Consider the following 14,585-nt stretch of genomic DNA (forward strand, 5'->3'; position numbering starts at 1 on the left):
CTAATGTATCACGAAGCAAATACCATCTGCACTGGCGGAATGTTACGCAATACCACGTACTTATACGTTTGTGACTATTACAGCGCCATCTATCACAAAGCGAAAAAAGTGGTCCAACTAAAACATTCATATTTCTTTACATACTACACGAATTTGTAATAAAAAATGAGGATCCTATTTACAAAAATGCAGTTGATACCCGTTTGACCTATGGCAGCACCATCTAACATGCCAACCATAGCGCCATCTGCTTTCCCCCTTCAAGCTAGACAACTTTCGTTCTTTGTAGTTTTTTCATTTGATGCTTATTTCATGAGATATTTGGCCCAGTCACTATCAATGGACCACCCTGTATACTGTCTTCTGAACAGAGCAATTTAAAATGAAGATCTCTATCAGAAGCCTATATGAAATCAAGGAATATGCTATTGATCTGGTTATAGCTGTATACACTGACTTCTGAACAGGGCAACCCCTGCCATTTTCAGTATCCATGTTTATTCTTATGTAGTTCATTTTCAGTCTCCAAAATGCCACAATATGTGAGCATAAATTGTGTTCCACAGTTTTACTATAGATTGGCATCAGAAATTATGTTTATAGTTATATGCAACTGCCCCAAGATCCTTCTGGAAACCAGGAAGCCAGTGATGTAACCCATCAGTCTAAAAAGTTTTGAGACTGAATTAATAGAAATAGAGAAAAGCTAAGATGGTGGTTTTAATGCTTCAGGTTTATTACATAGTCTCCCCTCAATCAAGTACAATGCACAGGACATTCATACATGTTAAACTGTCAGAAAAGTCCTTCTTTGGGAGGCTGTTCAACTCTCGTTGTCTTGAATGTCAGTTATGTCATCAAAGCATCAACTCTTCATGTGAAATTTTGCACTTTGTCATTTTATGGTACATTCATATAGATATTATGAAGTCTCATCACCCATGATGATTTTTTTGAGAAGATTTCCCACATTTTGCTCTTCAGTCAAGTCACAGCAGATATCTACTGTGGTCTTCACAAAGAAATTCTGATATTCAGGTCTGTCAGATAAGGCTCTTGATTCATGTGTTTATGTTAACTGGATGGCATAGTGTCATGCCTTAGATTTTTCTTAGCTTCTTATATCTCTTGTTATTTATCAGTATTCAGTTACTGTTTTTACAATAAGTTGTAACTTAGTATGAGATTGGTTTAACCAACTGAGAAGAGACCAGAAGAAAATTTCATTTTTTTAAACTGTTTAGGCATAGTTTAGGAGAATTGCAAAACAATCACCCATCTGCTCAAAGACTATACTTTTCACTAATGTCTGAAGTTATTTCTTCATTAGCTATTAACACAATAAGTAGATGGTACATAGTTGTAGCAGTCAGGAGGAAGTAGTCTGCCTCACTGTTTATTATATTTCATTTAAAAAATGACTGATTGAGTGAACAAGCACAAAAATTCCTAATATTTCATGAATTACTTTTAATATTCAGTACAGTCGTTACTTGAGTGTGTAAATGACACAACAAGAAAAAATGTTCTTAAGAACATATAAGCCCGATACATGTTTAATGTTCACTCTTCAAGATCAGATATAGGGGTATTAAAATTTAAATAAGTATTCATTTTGTTTTTACTCAGTAGTATTTTAGAGAATTCATGTCAGTGTCTTCCCGTATGCCTTTCAGGCATTGGCCATCAGGGCCTTGTATAGTGACCAGCTCTGCCTCTCACCACATTGGGAGATCATCACTGCACCACCTTGTCAGGAACTCATGTGTTGTACATGTAACAGATAGAAAGAGACACAGTGCTTCAGTACAGCATTCACAATACACATATTACTTACAAATAAATAATTCAGCATAATTGATGTTGTTCAGGTGGTAAAGGCTGACAGTGTTTCAATTATAAAATCTGAAACACTACACAACATGTTGTTGTTTTTGTTTAGAAGTCAGGGTTTGTGGACCAGTCTTTACCTGCACTTTTCACTTCTTCAAAACATTCTGGGGAATGTCTTGAACATTTGAGTTAGAGATGTTGCTCCATTATGATCTGTAACACAACAACACTGATACACAATGGCTGCATGTCCATTATTTAACACTGCCTACCCACAACTGACTGGTCAAATGCATATTTATTGTTTACAGTTGTTAGTTCAAGCTGCCAATGTAGTTACTGCACAGGCATTGCTTATAAGTCATGAAGAAAATCAGTCCAGGATCTTTTTTGATGGACAGTGAATGCCTGTAGTTATATTTGTCTCTACCAAAATCTTCCTTGATAAATTATCCCATTTTATAATTACTTGGAAGCTACAGAAGCCAAAAATAGGCAGATGACTTGAAAATCACAAACCTTTATAGCATCATTACTTCAGTTGCCAAAACACCATTTGAGATAAAATTTGTGCAATACAGACTGTAGCAGCTTTAGACTGCACTTAGTAGTGGCCCTCATGCCACCATGAATTTCCTTTGAAAGAGAACATCATAGGCCCCATCTTTATGTCTACAGACAGAGAGCGATAAGGAATGTGCCACACATCATCAAGAGCCCACAATCTTCTCATGAGGAAAGACCCAAACACCAAAACAAACAAGGCAAAGCCCATGATGACACATCCCAGGTCTATTATACTGATGATGTGGACATTGATGTGTTTGTGAAAGGAACTAACAGTCCCTTGGAACAACCTCCCTTTCATCGGAATGTTCTAGTGTTGACAAACAGTTTCCACTTTGCAATGGCAACAAACAGATTCCAAGCGCATATGAAGGAATTCAGACTTCTGTCATGTGGTATACTTTTTTCCTTTGTTTACAAGAAATACATTACAATACCATAGAGGGGTGCCAGCCATTACTGTATGATACACATCTCCACCCACCCCCATGCAACACCATGTGATTTACATGTTCTTCCACATTGGCCGTCTAAAATTAATGGGATGAAACTCATTTATTAATCAAAATTAATGCATATGAAGAACACACAGAAACTGTATGTATGAAATGTTTTGGGCACTGATTTAATTTTTCTATACATTGCGCTTCTGTGCAGCAATGAGTTGCTTTTTTGCTGTGCCATCTAACTAATGATACAGTACCTCATGAAGAGAAACATATGGCCACCACATATTTTACCTCTTCTGTGTACTGAGTGTCTTATGACACACAAGACACTGAGGCAGTCCATCTTTCTCAATAAACAAGAAATGTTTTGTCTTAACAAAGTGAAACTGGCAGTGGATTACATCTGGAAGTCATAATTACTGTGAACTTCACTACAAACTGTATTACATTTATAACACAAATGCTTTTGAGCATCAGATGTGCAATATTGCTGACCCTTAGTTGTGCTAAATGACATTGCACAAGCAACAGAAAGACACTGATCAGCCAGAACATTATGACCACTGACCTACTATTAATATAAACCCATCCAGGTGACAGCATTATCACCTGGCAAGGAATGACTGCCAGTCAGGCACATGCTCAAAGCATGTAGTATCAGTGACTGTGCCGACCATGTGTAGAATGGGGAAAGCTCACGATCCATCTGTGTCTGACTGAGGGCAGATTGTGATGGCCTGGAGCTCAGCACAAGCATCTACGAAACTGCATAATGTGTGGGGTGTTTGAAGAGTACTGTGGTGAGTGCCCTCAGCATTTGGTGAAACCACATCCAGATGTTATGGAGTTGAGCAGCCCCCCTCATTGCAGATATCTGACATCATAGGCCGGGCAGACTGGTAAAACATGACAGGTGCTGAACTATGGCAGAACTAACATCAGACTTTAATGCTGGTTAGTGTAAAAGTGTGTATGAACACACAGTGCACTGAACAGTTCTAACGTGGGCCTCCACACTTGATGGCCCATTCATGTGCCAATGTTAACACCATGATATCAGCAGCTACAACTGAAATGAGCGCATAATCATTGGTACTGGATGTTGGTGCAGTAGCTGAGTGTTGCACAGCCTGATAAATCCCAATACCTTCTTCATCATGCCGATGGAAGGGAGCAAATCTGTCATCTTCCAGGAGAATAGCCCCTTGATACCTGTACTGTGGAATGAAAAAAGGTGGTGGTGGGTCCATTATGCTCTGAGGAACATTCATGTGAGCATCTATGGGCCCAGTAGAGCTTGTGCAAGAATTCATGATAGCCAAGGAGTATCATACACTGGTTGGAGACCATGTACCCCCATTCACAACAATCATAATTTCCTGACTGCAGTGGCATGTTTCTGCTAGATAATGTGACATGTCACAAGGCCAGGAGTGTGATAGAGTGGTTCAAGAAACACAGTGTTGAGTTCCAGTTGATGTGCTGGCTCCCCAACTCACCAAATACGAACACGATCGAACACATCTGGGATGTTACTGAATGTGACATCTGAGATCATCGCCTTTCCCTGGAATTTACAGGAATTGGGCTACTTGTGTGTGCAGGCGTGGTACCAATTCCCTCCAGCAACCTACCAAGGCCTCACTGCTTCCATGCCATGGCATATCACCACTGTTATCCATGCCCAAGGTGGAACTACCAGCTATTATGTAGGTGGTCATAATGTTCTGGCTAATAAGTGTAAGGCCACTTTGCTGGTAGCCAACTGCTTACACATGTCACGTGAGAAGCTCCAACCACTTGCAGATCCCTTGTGGGATGGAGGAGGAACAGACTAATTTAGAGTATTGTCTGTACTCTGGCCATAACTTATGATTTACAGGTCATGCTACTGGTGATCAATTTTTCTCAGAACACAATTTTTCTATTTTAATTTTATCTGCAGAACTTCCTTAATTTTTAATACAAAAAAGTCAATTGTTTTTCTTTTGCAGGTCAGAGTGGTCTGATTGGGGTTCATGCAGTGTTTCATGTGGCTATGGAGTAAAGTATAGAGGGAGACATTGTGCAAATCCACGTCCAGATTATGGTGGAAAGCCTTGTATTGGTTCAACATCTGAAATGTCAACTTGTAACATGCAGAAATGTCCAGGTATTTTCAAATTAAGTATGAATCTGTACACAAAATTGCACAAATATATTACCAAATTATGATTGCAGTCTCTTATTATCATTGTATAAAGATAGGTATCACTCAAAAAAGTGCTAAAAAATTGAACTGGTATCAGCAAAGGTGCTAGATTCATGTCTGAGACTTTCTCTGTTTCTTGTATTTTGAATCACTGAATAGAAGAGAGTGCGTATGATGTTTCATAAGCTAAAATGTCAACAAATCTACTTTACCGATGAATTTCACTACTGGCAGTATGTTAAGCCTTGGGGGAAAAGTTAACTCTCAGTTGAACAAATAATACGTTTAGTTTCCATACTGTATCTATGCCTACAAGTGCAGCTGCTCTGACCTTGCTCTCTTGCATGCTAGAGCTTTTGATCATGTTTGTGCTACTGCAAAAAGGTAAAACAGTCCACAACTAAAACATTATTTGAACACCACCTTACTTTACTACACACAGTCCTATTATAGGTGATATGCCTTTGCCTTCATCTGAGTCCAATCTGTCTTTCCCAGCCAGCTATAGTGGGACCTACAGTTCAACATAGACTGAATTATGGTGCACCTTCACTTTCTGCACATTAACAGTCATTGTCAGAGGTAAAAATATTGATAAGTCTCAGGAAAAATCTTTTGACGGACTGGGGATTGAATCCCAGACCTTTGGATTTGTGGACTGGCACCTACACACTTAGCTAAAAAGCAACATTTAAAAACATGCTGCACACTGTAAACAAATTTGTAGCCATCTTTACACAGGCTATCAAGAAAATACAAACTCAGCAACAGTAACTTCAGAAACTGACATACAGATGTTCATTATCTTTTCCCAGGTTGCCTAGCAATAGCTGTGCTGTACGAGTAGCTTTCCAGATGTTAAGATGTTAATCAGCAATTTTTAATTGTGTAGCTTAACCTGAGAAGTGGTATCAGTGTGCATAATTTGTGAACACCACCCACTGAGTAATTCCGGTTCAGTTATGAGAGTGTGTGAACGCACTTCAGGTAAACAAGCTAGGGAAAGAAGTGGTGGCCAGCTTGGTTTAGAATTTCAAGTTTGGTGGGATGCATGTGGTTTAGGGCTGGCATTTCAGCCCTCTGCAAACTGCTTGTACCACTTGAGTGGCATTGACAATCTTTGAAAATTGCTACAAGAAGTCTTAGGTGAAACTATGTATAAAAGGCAGTCAAATAAAAAGAAGACAGACAGAAAAAGTAAATAAACTGTTTATTATTTCAGAAGTAATTTTCATAACTGTTAATACGTTATCCCATTGCGAGACAAGATGGTCAGTGCCTTAATGATAAAATGTTCACAATTGCCTGTGGACCTCTGATTGTACCCACTTTTACTACTTTAAGCATCTCATTTCCTAATCTAATACCCTCAGCATCACCTGATCTAATTCGACTACATTCCATTATCCTCATTTTACTTTTGTTGATGTTCATCTTATATCCTCCTTTCTAGACACTGTCCATTCTGTTCGACTGCTCTTCCAGGTCCTTTGCTGTCTCTGACAGAATTACAATGTCATCGGCAAATCTCAAAGTTTTAATTCCTTCTCCATGGATTTTAATTCCTACTCCAAATTTTTCATTTGTTTCCTTTACTGCTTGCTCAATATAGAGATTGAATAACATTGGGGATAGGCTACAACCCTGTCTCACTCCCTTCCCAACCACTGCTTCCCTTTCACACCCTTCAACTCTTATAACTGCCATCTGGTTTCTGTACAAATTGTATATAGCCTTTTGGTCCCTGTATTTTATCCCTGCCACCTTCAGAATTTGAAAGAGAGTATTCCAGTCAACATTGTCAAAAGCTTTCTCTAAGTCTACAAATGCTAGAAATGAAGGTTTGCCTTTCCGTAATCTATTTTCTAAGATAAGTCATAGGGTCAGTATTGCCTCACATGTTCCAACATTTCTACGGAATCCAAACTGATCTTCCCCGAGGTCAGCTTCTAACAGTTTTTCCATTCATCTGTAAAGAATTCATGTTAGTATTTTGCAGCTGTGGCTTATTAAACTAATAGTTCAGTAATTTTCACATCTGTCAACCCCTGATTTCTTTGGGATTGGAATTATTATATTCTTCTTGAAGTCTGAGGGTATTTCACCTGTCTCATACATCTTGGTCGCCAGATGGTAGAGTTTTGTCAGGGCTGGCTCTCCCAAGGCTATCAGTAGTTCTAATGGAATGTTGTCTACTCCCAGGGCCTTGTTTTGACTTAGGTTTTTAAGTGCTCTGTCAAACTCTTCATGCAGTATCATATCTCCCATTTCATCTTCATCTACATCCTCTTCCATTTCTATAATATTGTCCTCAAGTACATCGCCCTTGTATAGACCCTCTATATACTCCTTCCACCTTTCTGCTTTCCCATCTTTGCTTAGAACTGGGTTTCCATCTGAGCTCTTGATATTCATGCAAGTCGTTCTCTTTTCTCCAAAGGTCTCTTTAATTTTCCTGCAGCCAGTATCTATCTTAACCCTAGTGATATATGCCTCTACATCCTTACATTTGTCCTCTAGCCATCCCTGCTTAGCCATTTTGCACTTCCTGTCGATCTAATTTTTGAGACGTTTGTATTCCATTTTGCCTGCTTCATTTACTCTGTTTTTATATTTTCTCCTTTCATCAATTAAATTCAGTACCTCTTCTGTTACTCAAGAATTTCTGTTAACCCTTGTCTTTTTACCTATTTTATCCTCTGCTGCCTTCACTATTTCATCTCTCAAAGCTACCCATTCTTCTTCTACTGTATTTCTTTCCCCCATTCCTGTCAATCATTCCCTAATGCTCTCCCTGAAACTCTCTACAACCTCTGGTTCTGTCATTTTATCCAGGTCTCATCTCCTTAAATTCCCACCTTTTTGCAGTTTCTTTAGTTTTAATCTACAGTTCATAACCAATAAATTGTGGTCAGAGTCCGCATCTGCCCCTGGAAATGTCTTGTAATTTAAAACTCGGTTCTAAAATCTCTGTCTTACCATTATATAATCTATCTGAATCGCCAGGCTTCTTCCATGTATACAACCTTCTTTCATGATTCTTGAACCAAGTGTTAGCTATGATTAAGTTATGCTCTGTGCAGAATTCTACCAGGTGGCTTCCTCTTTCATTCCTTACCCCCATTTCACATTCATCTATTACATTTCCTTCTCTTCCTTTTCCTACTATCAAATTCCAGTCACCCATGACTAATAAATTTTCGTCTCCCTTTACTATCTGAATAATTTCTTTTATCTCATTATACATTTCATCAATATCTTCATTTGCGGAGCTAGACGGCATATAAACTTGTACTACTGAGGTAGGTGTGGGCTTCGTATCTATCTTGGCCACAATAATGCACTCACTATGCTGTTTTTAGTAGCTTACCCACATTCATATTTTTTATTCATTATTAAACCTGCTCCTGCATTACCCCTATTTGATTTTGTATTTATAACCCTGTATTCACCTGACCAGAAGTCTTGTTCCTCCTGCCACTGAACTTCACTAACTCCCACTACATCTAACTTTAACCTATCCATTTCCTTTTTTATATTTTCTAGCCTACCTGCCCTATTAAGGGATCTGATTATACCACACTCTGACCTGTACAACACCAGTTTTCTTTCTCATGATAACAACGTCCTCCTGAGTAGTCCCTGCCCGGAGATCTGAATGGGGGACTATTTTACCTCAGGAATATTTTACCCAAGAGGACGCCATCATCATTTAACCATATTTTAAAGCTGCATGACCTCAGGAAAAATTATGGCTGTAGTTTCCACTTGCTTTCAGCCGTTAACAGTACCAGCACAGCAAGGCTGTTTTGGCTAGTGTTACAAGGCCAGATCAGTCAGTCGCCCAGACTGTTGCCCCTGCAACTACTGAAAAGGCTGCTGCCCCTCTTCAGGAATCACATGTTTGTCTGGTCTCTCAACAGATACCTCTCCGTTTTGGTTGCACCTATGGTACAGCTATCTGTAGCATTGAGGCACGCAAGCCTCCCCACCAATGGCAAGATCCATGGTTCGTGGGGGGGGGGGGGGGGGGGGGGGGGCTGGCAAAATTAGAAGAAAGAATGAGAGAAGAGCAACATGGCTTCAGAACAGGATGGTCCACAGTGGATCTAATTTTTGCTGTAAGACAACTGCAGGAACAGCACTATGAATATGGAATAGATCTACTAATGGACTTCCTGGACATTGAAAAAGCATTTGGTAGTGTATGTAGAAGCAAAGTGTGAAAGCCCTGGAGAACAGAGGAGAAGCAAAACAGATTATTTGGAGGATAAGGGAAATGTACCATGGAAGTATGAGCTGTGTGAAAGCGGGAGGAGAGAGATCAGCCTGGATTGAACAGAAGAATGGCTTGAGGCAGGGAAGTGCAGTTTCACCATTACTCTTCATTGTAGTGATGGATGATATAATGAGTACAGTAGCACAAGTAATTGGTGGAAGGAAGATGAAAGCTACGGTGTTTGCAGATGATCTGATGATCTGGGGGAGTAAGGAGGAGGAAGTACAAGAGCAGTTGGACATATGGGAATGAACAGTACAAAAATATGGGATGAAATATAGTATAAGTAAGAGTGAGATGATTATCACAACAAGAAAGAAGGAGAGAGGAACAAATGGAATAACAATTGGTGAGGAACGATTGAGGAGAGTGGAGAGTTTTAAGTACCTAGGAAGCCTGATACAAGAAGATGGAAAAAATGACAGAGAAATAAACGAGCAGGGAAGGAAAGCAGAAGCATTTCAGAAGAGTGTCAGAAGCTTAATATGGAGCAAGGATGTACCCCAAATGAGTAAAAAGGTTATATACCATTCATACTATGTCCCAATCCTGACACATGCATCAGAAACCTGAATTATGAAAGGAAGAGAGAAAAGCAAAGTACAAGCTAATGAGATGAAATTCTTGAAAAAAAGTATTGGAGTGTCAAAGATAGACAGGTTAAGAAATGAGCAGATTAGAGAGTTAATGAAGGTGGAACCATTACAGGAGGAGATAGAGAAATCAAGGCTGAGATGGTATGGTTATGTTAAGAGAATGAAGGAGAAGAGGATACCCAGGAGGATACATGAGATGAAACTGGAAAGGAGAAGACGAGACCAAGGTGAAGATGGAGAGACAGTGGCAAGACAGGAGATTTTGGAGATGCCTGTGTTCCATACAGACCTGGCCAGAGGCTGGAAACTGTTCAAGATGATGATGCTGATGATAATTTTATATCTTAGTAGGTGAATTTGTGAAATTATTAGCACATTTCTGATGGCATCATACTTGTTTCGCTGCATGAATTGTCACTTTCTAAGAGTTATAACCTTGTACGCTGCCTGACAAAAAAAGTGAAGCACCAGAAAGACTTGGTCAGATGTCAATGTAACTCACATGTTTACACATCACCGATGCATGTGTGAATCATTAGAGTTGCAATTTTCTGTGGCAGATAGAACATTCACCACAGAGCATTAGTGTTGTTTGTGTTCAATGTTATTATGAGGTCTGGTAGGATATATCAAGGGTGTGAACAGTGTCAAATGTTGAGTAATTGCTGTGAAGGACACAGACATGTTGTGTATGCATATTAGAGAGCACTATCAGCACCTGACAGTTTGAAAAAAGCCTTATTGTCGGTCTCCATTTGTCTGTCTAGTCAAACCATGCAATATCGAAATTTATGGGGCATTCTAATGTGCCAGTAGCCCTATGTTGCATTGTATGGGAACATGAGGGCAGTCATACTTGTCATCAAGCTTCTGGTAGAGTATGTATGATTACCACAATGGAGGAGCACTGTATTGTGCACCAAGTATACTATAACCTCTTCAGTCCACCGCTTGTGGTCTCGCGGTAGTGTTCTCGCTTCCCGAGCACGGGGTCCCGGGTTCAATTCCCGGCGGGGTCAGGGATTTTCACCTGCCTCGAGATGACTGGGTGTTTGTGTTGTCCTCATCATTTCATCATCATCCAGGAAAGTGGCGAAATTGGACTGAGCAAAGGTTGGGACATTGTACGGTCGCTGATAACCACGCTGTTGAGCGCCCCACAAACCAAACATCATCATCATCATCATCATAACCTCTTCACATCTGTGCCTGCTATCTGGGAATGGGTAATGGATTCCCTGCACCATTAACATTACAAAACAAACAGCTACATTTGGAGTGGTGCCATGTTTGGAAAACATGGACTGCTGATGAGTGATATTGCACTCTGTTCAGTGATGAATCATAGTTCTTCACTACTCCAAATGACCATGGTTGGTGACTATGATGGTAACATGGGGGGAAGTCCCTTTCTTCCATTGTTTTGGGAAGGCACAGTGGTGTTAATCCTGGCATCATAGTGTGAGTATCATAGTATGGATATGACTTTAAGCCAGAGCTTGTAGTCACTGAGGAAACTTTGACAGTATAACGGTACATCACAGTATTCCTATGTCTGAATGTGACAGTGTTATGGCACCATTTTTCAACAAAACGATGCTCTTCCACATGTGGCATGTGTCTGTGAACTGTGTGCATGATGTTCAGGTACTACCATGGCCAGCAAGATTCCCAGATCTTTCCCCAATAGTATACCCCTCCTATATAGAAGACTACCTAAAGAACACTTGTACGACCAGTTCTTGAGTACTGCTTGAGTGTTTGGGATCCCCACCAAGTTAGATTAAAAGAAGACATTGAATCAATTCAGGGGTGAGCTGCTAGATTTGTTACCAGTAGGTTCAGTCAAAACACAAGTGTCAGGGGAATTCTCCTGGAACAAACTGCAATTCCAGCAGAGAATAAGAAGTTCTTCCTCTGAAATACTATTGAGAAAGTTTAGAGAGTCAACAGCAGCAACAGACTAGAGAATGATCCTACTGCCACCAACATACACATCACATAGGGGCCACAAAGACAAAATAAGATCAGGGTTTGTGTGAAAGCATGTAGACTTATAGACAGTTGTATTTCCCTCACCCCATTTGTGAGTATAAGAAGAAATGGAATGACTTGCAGTGCCACAAGGTACTTTCCATCATGCAGCATATGATGGCTTGCAGGACGGCTGGAGTGGCCGAGCCATCCTAGGCGTTACAGTCTGGAACAGCGCGACTGCTACGGTCGCAGGTTAGAATCCTGCCTCAGGCATGGATGTGTGTGATGTCCTTAGGTTAGTTCAGTTTAAGTAGTTCTAAGTTCTAGGGGACTGATGACCTAATGAAGTTAAGTCCCATAGTGTTCAGAGCCATTTGAACCATTTGATGGCTTGCAGAGAATGTGTATAGATGTACATGAAGGAACTATTTGGCATGGAATGTTAGTGCTTTGTTATTTTTCAACTGTATCCTTACTCAGTGACATGTTTAACTAAAACTGACCAGATCTGTAACTGTGAATGAGCAGTTCATTACAGATGTGTCCTTTTGCTCTGCCGAAAAGCAAAAAATGGAACTCCTGCACAGTTTCATGATAAATGACTTGCAGAAGTATTAAGAGCAGTGGAAGGAATGAATACAGATATGTGACATTCAGATGGTTCTTACCTTGCAGACGAACATAATTAATTGAACATATGTGGCAATTGCACATCCAGGTGGTTCTTACCTTGCAGATGAACATATGTGGCAACTGCACTAACTGCTGCATCAATGTCGTTTATTTGGTGCCTCAATTCATACACTACTTTTCTTGGTGGTGTTCAAGAATATGTTCATAGTTGAGTTAACCTTATTTTCACTGTTTTGGAGATGATTAAAGTGTTTGCAGTGTATGGACACAAAAATAGTCATGCTCTGACACACCACAACAAATCACTGATTAGTAATGCTAGTAGCCTCATTTATGTTGTGTCACTGTAGCATAGTTTCACTGGTGAAGAACAAAATACGTTATTATGTTTCACACCTCTAACACATTCTCTCTGTAGGCATTTGACACTGCAGAATGCATGCATTCAAGCTCTCTTTAGTCACATATTCTATACAATAGTGACATGTTTGTTACTAATTGGGCAAAAATTACTCTTAACCCTAGGATGCCCAAGCCCTTTTTTCTAACTTCAATGCCTGGGGGGGGGGGGGGGGGGGGGGGGGGGGGGGGTTGGCAAGCCCTCAGGTATTAAATAAGTTTACTGACGAAAAATTACAACTTTCAAAATGGTTTATGTATTTTAACTAATGCATCAGTTTATAAATGTTGTTAATTGTTATAAATATTGGATTGAGTGAATAAAAAACTGACATATTACAATACAAAATACAGATGTGTTCATATACAATAGACTACTCTGAGTCCTCATCTTCAAGGCGAGAGACACATTTCACAATTTTTTCTGAATGTGTGCTACACACATGTTTGACACTGTCCACGATATTGTTTTGGATTACTTAGATTGTTGTACTTCTGCTTCTTTGTTTTAGCTTCTCTTACACAAATATGGCACCAGCCTTTCCTTGCAGGAGGCTGACGTGCTTCTGTTGTCACTTCTTTGATTTTATTTTGTAGAATAGTCTCCATTGATTGAACAATTTGGTTAGATAACCCTCTTGCATTGGCACTTCTTTCTTCTACCTGCAATTTCACTAGTTCCATCCCAGCTTGCAGAATATAAAGTTTCCATTTGTTGTGTTTCTTTTCATTCCATCTTGGATGTTGCTGGATGAATATGGTGATTGCATTGATAGCACAAATGTCAATGAGAGAGTAAAATACATATAGAGGCCATTTGATCAATGGTATCAATTCCACCTTTAGTGGAATTATAATATGCATTTATCTCAGTTTTATTCTTCTCTCCTCCAACAGTGCCTTTATCTTGGTGCATTGTTGACAACGTCAGTAAGTTTTTACTTGGTTTCGTTTTTGCTATGTAGGACACCAAAGTTACTGGAGGCCTACCTGTTGATGGGTCTGTGAACAAGAACATTGATGAATATAGCTCTCAATGATGTGTTCTTCATTATGTCTGGAATATGCTTCCTATTTGACTGGAGAGTTCCTACTGTAGTAACTTTGTAGTCTTGTTATAACTCTTCCGCCAAATCCACTGATGTGTAGTATCAGTCTGTAGTAATATTTAAACCAGTATTTTTCACAGGTGCTACCAGACATTTGATGACAGCTGCTGAACCCCGTTCTTCTTTCAACAAATTCTGAACATTATCTGCATATGGTTCCATATTCAAGATGTATCTGTCAACTTCATCAGACATTGTGTGTAAAAGGATGCCATACTTGCCCAGTTTATCCTTCAAAATTCTTTGAAGGGGCAGTGCCCTCTAAACAAGCTGAGCATCTCATCAATGGTGAGGCGGACCCCTGGTTCATACAGTAGTGGAAACCTATCATTCACTTTGTTGAAAACATCATGGATTGCTGTGAACTTGTCTGCTTCCCGTCTTAGCTGGTGGGTACTTTTGTCATCAAACCTTATGATTGCTATAAGTTCCTTGAAATGTCCTCTTGCCATAATACCCTTGTAAACTGGCTGACCCATTAGATCTGACCAAAGATCATGTACACTGACAGAATTGTCCTTATTTGCCCCCATAAGTACTAGGATTCCTATA

General features: G+C 39.7%; 1 protein-coding gene across 1 annotated transcript in view; it reads left to right on the forward strand.

Moving 5' to 3' along the window:
* LOC126185204 (hemicentin-1-like) overlaps window positions 1-14,585 on the forward strand; it is a 747,875-nt gene that overhangs the window by 566,049 nt on the left and 167,241 nt on the right. The window contains exon 43 of the mRNA XM_049928085.1: window positions 4,844-5,001. Within this exon, the coding sequence (XP_049784042.1) occupies window positions 4,844-5,001 (158 nt within the window). The remainder of the gene's footprint in view (window positions 1-4,843; window positions 5,002-14,585) is intronic.

This window comes from Schistocerca cancellata, chromosome 4 (genome assembly GCF_023864275.1).
Source record: "Schistocerca cancellata isolate TAMUIC-IGC-003103 chromosome 4, iqSchCanc2.1, whole genome shotgun sequence".
In the NCBI taxonomy this organism is placed as follows: domain Eukaryota; kingdom Metazoa; phylum Arthropoda; class Insecta; order Orthoptera; family Acrididae; genus Schistocerca; species Schistocerca cancellata.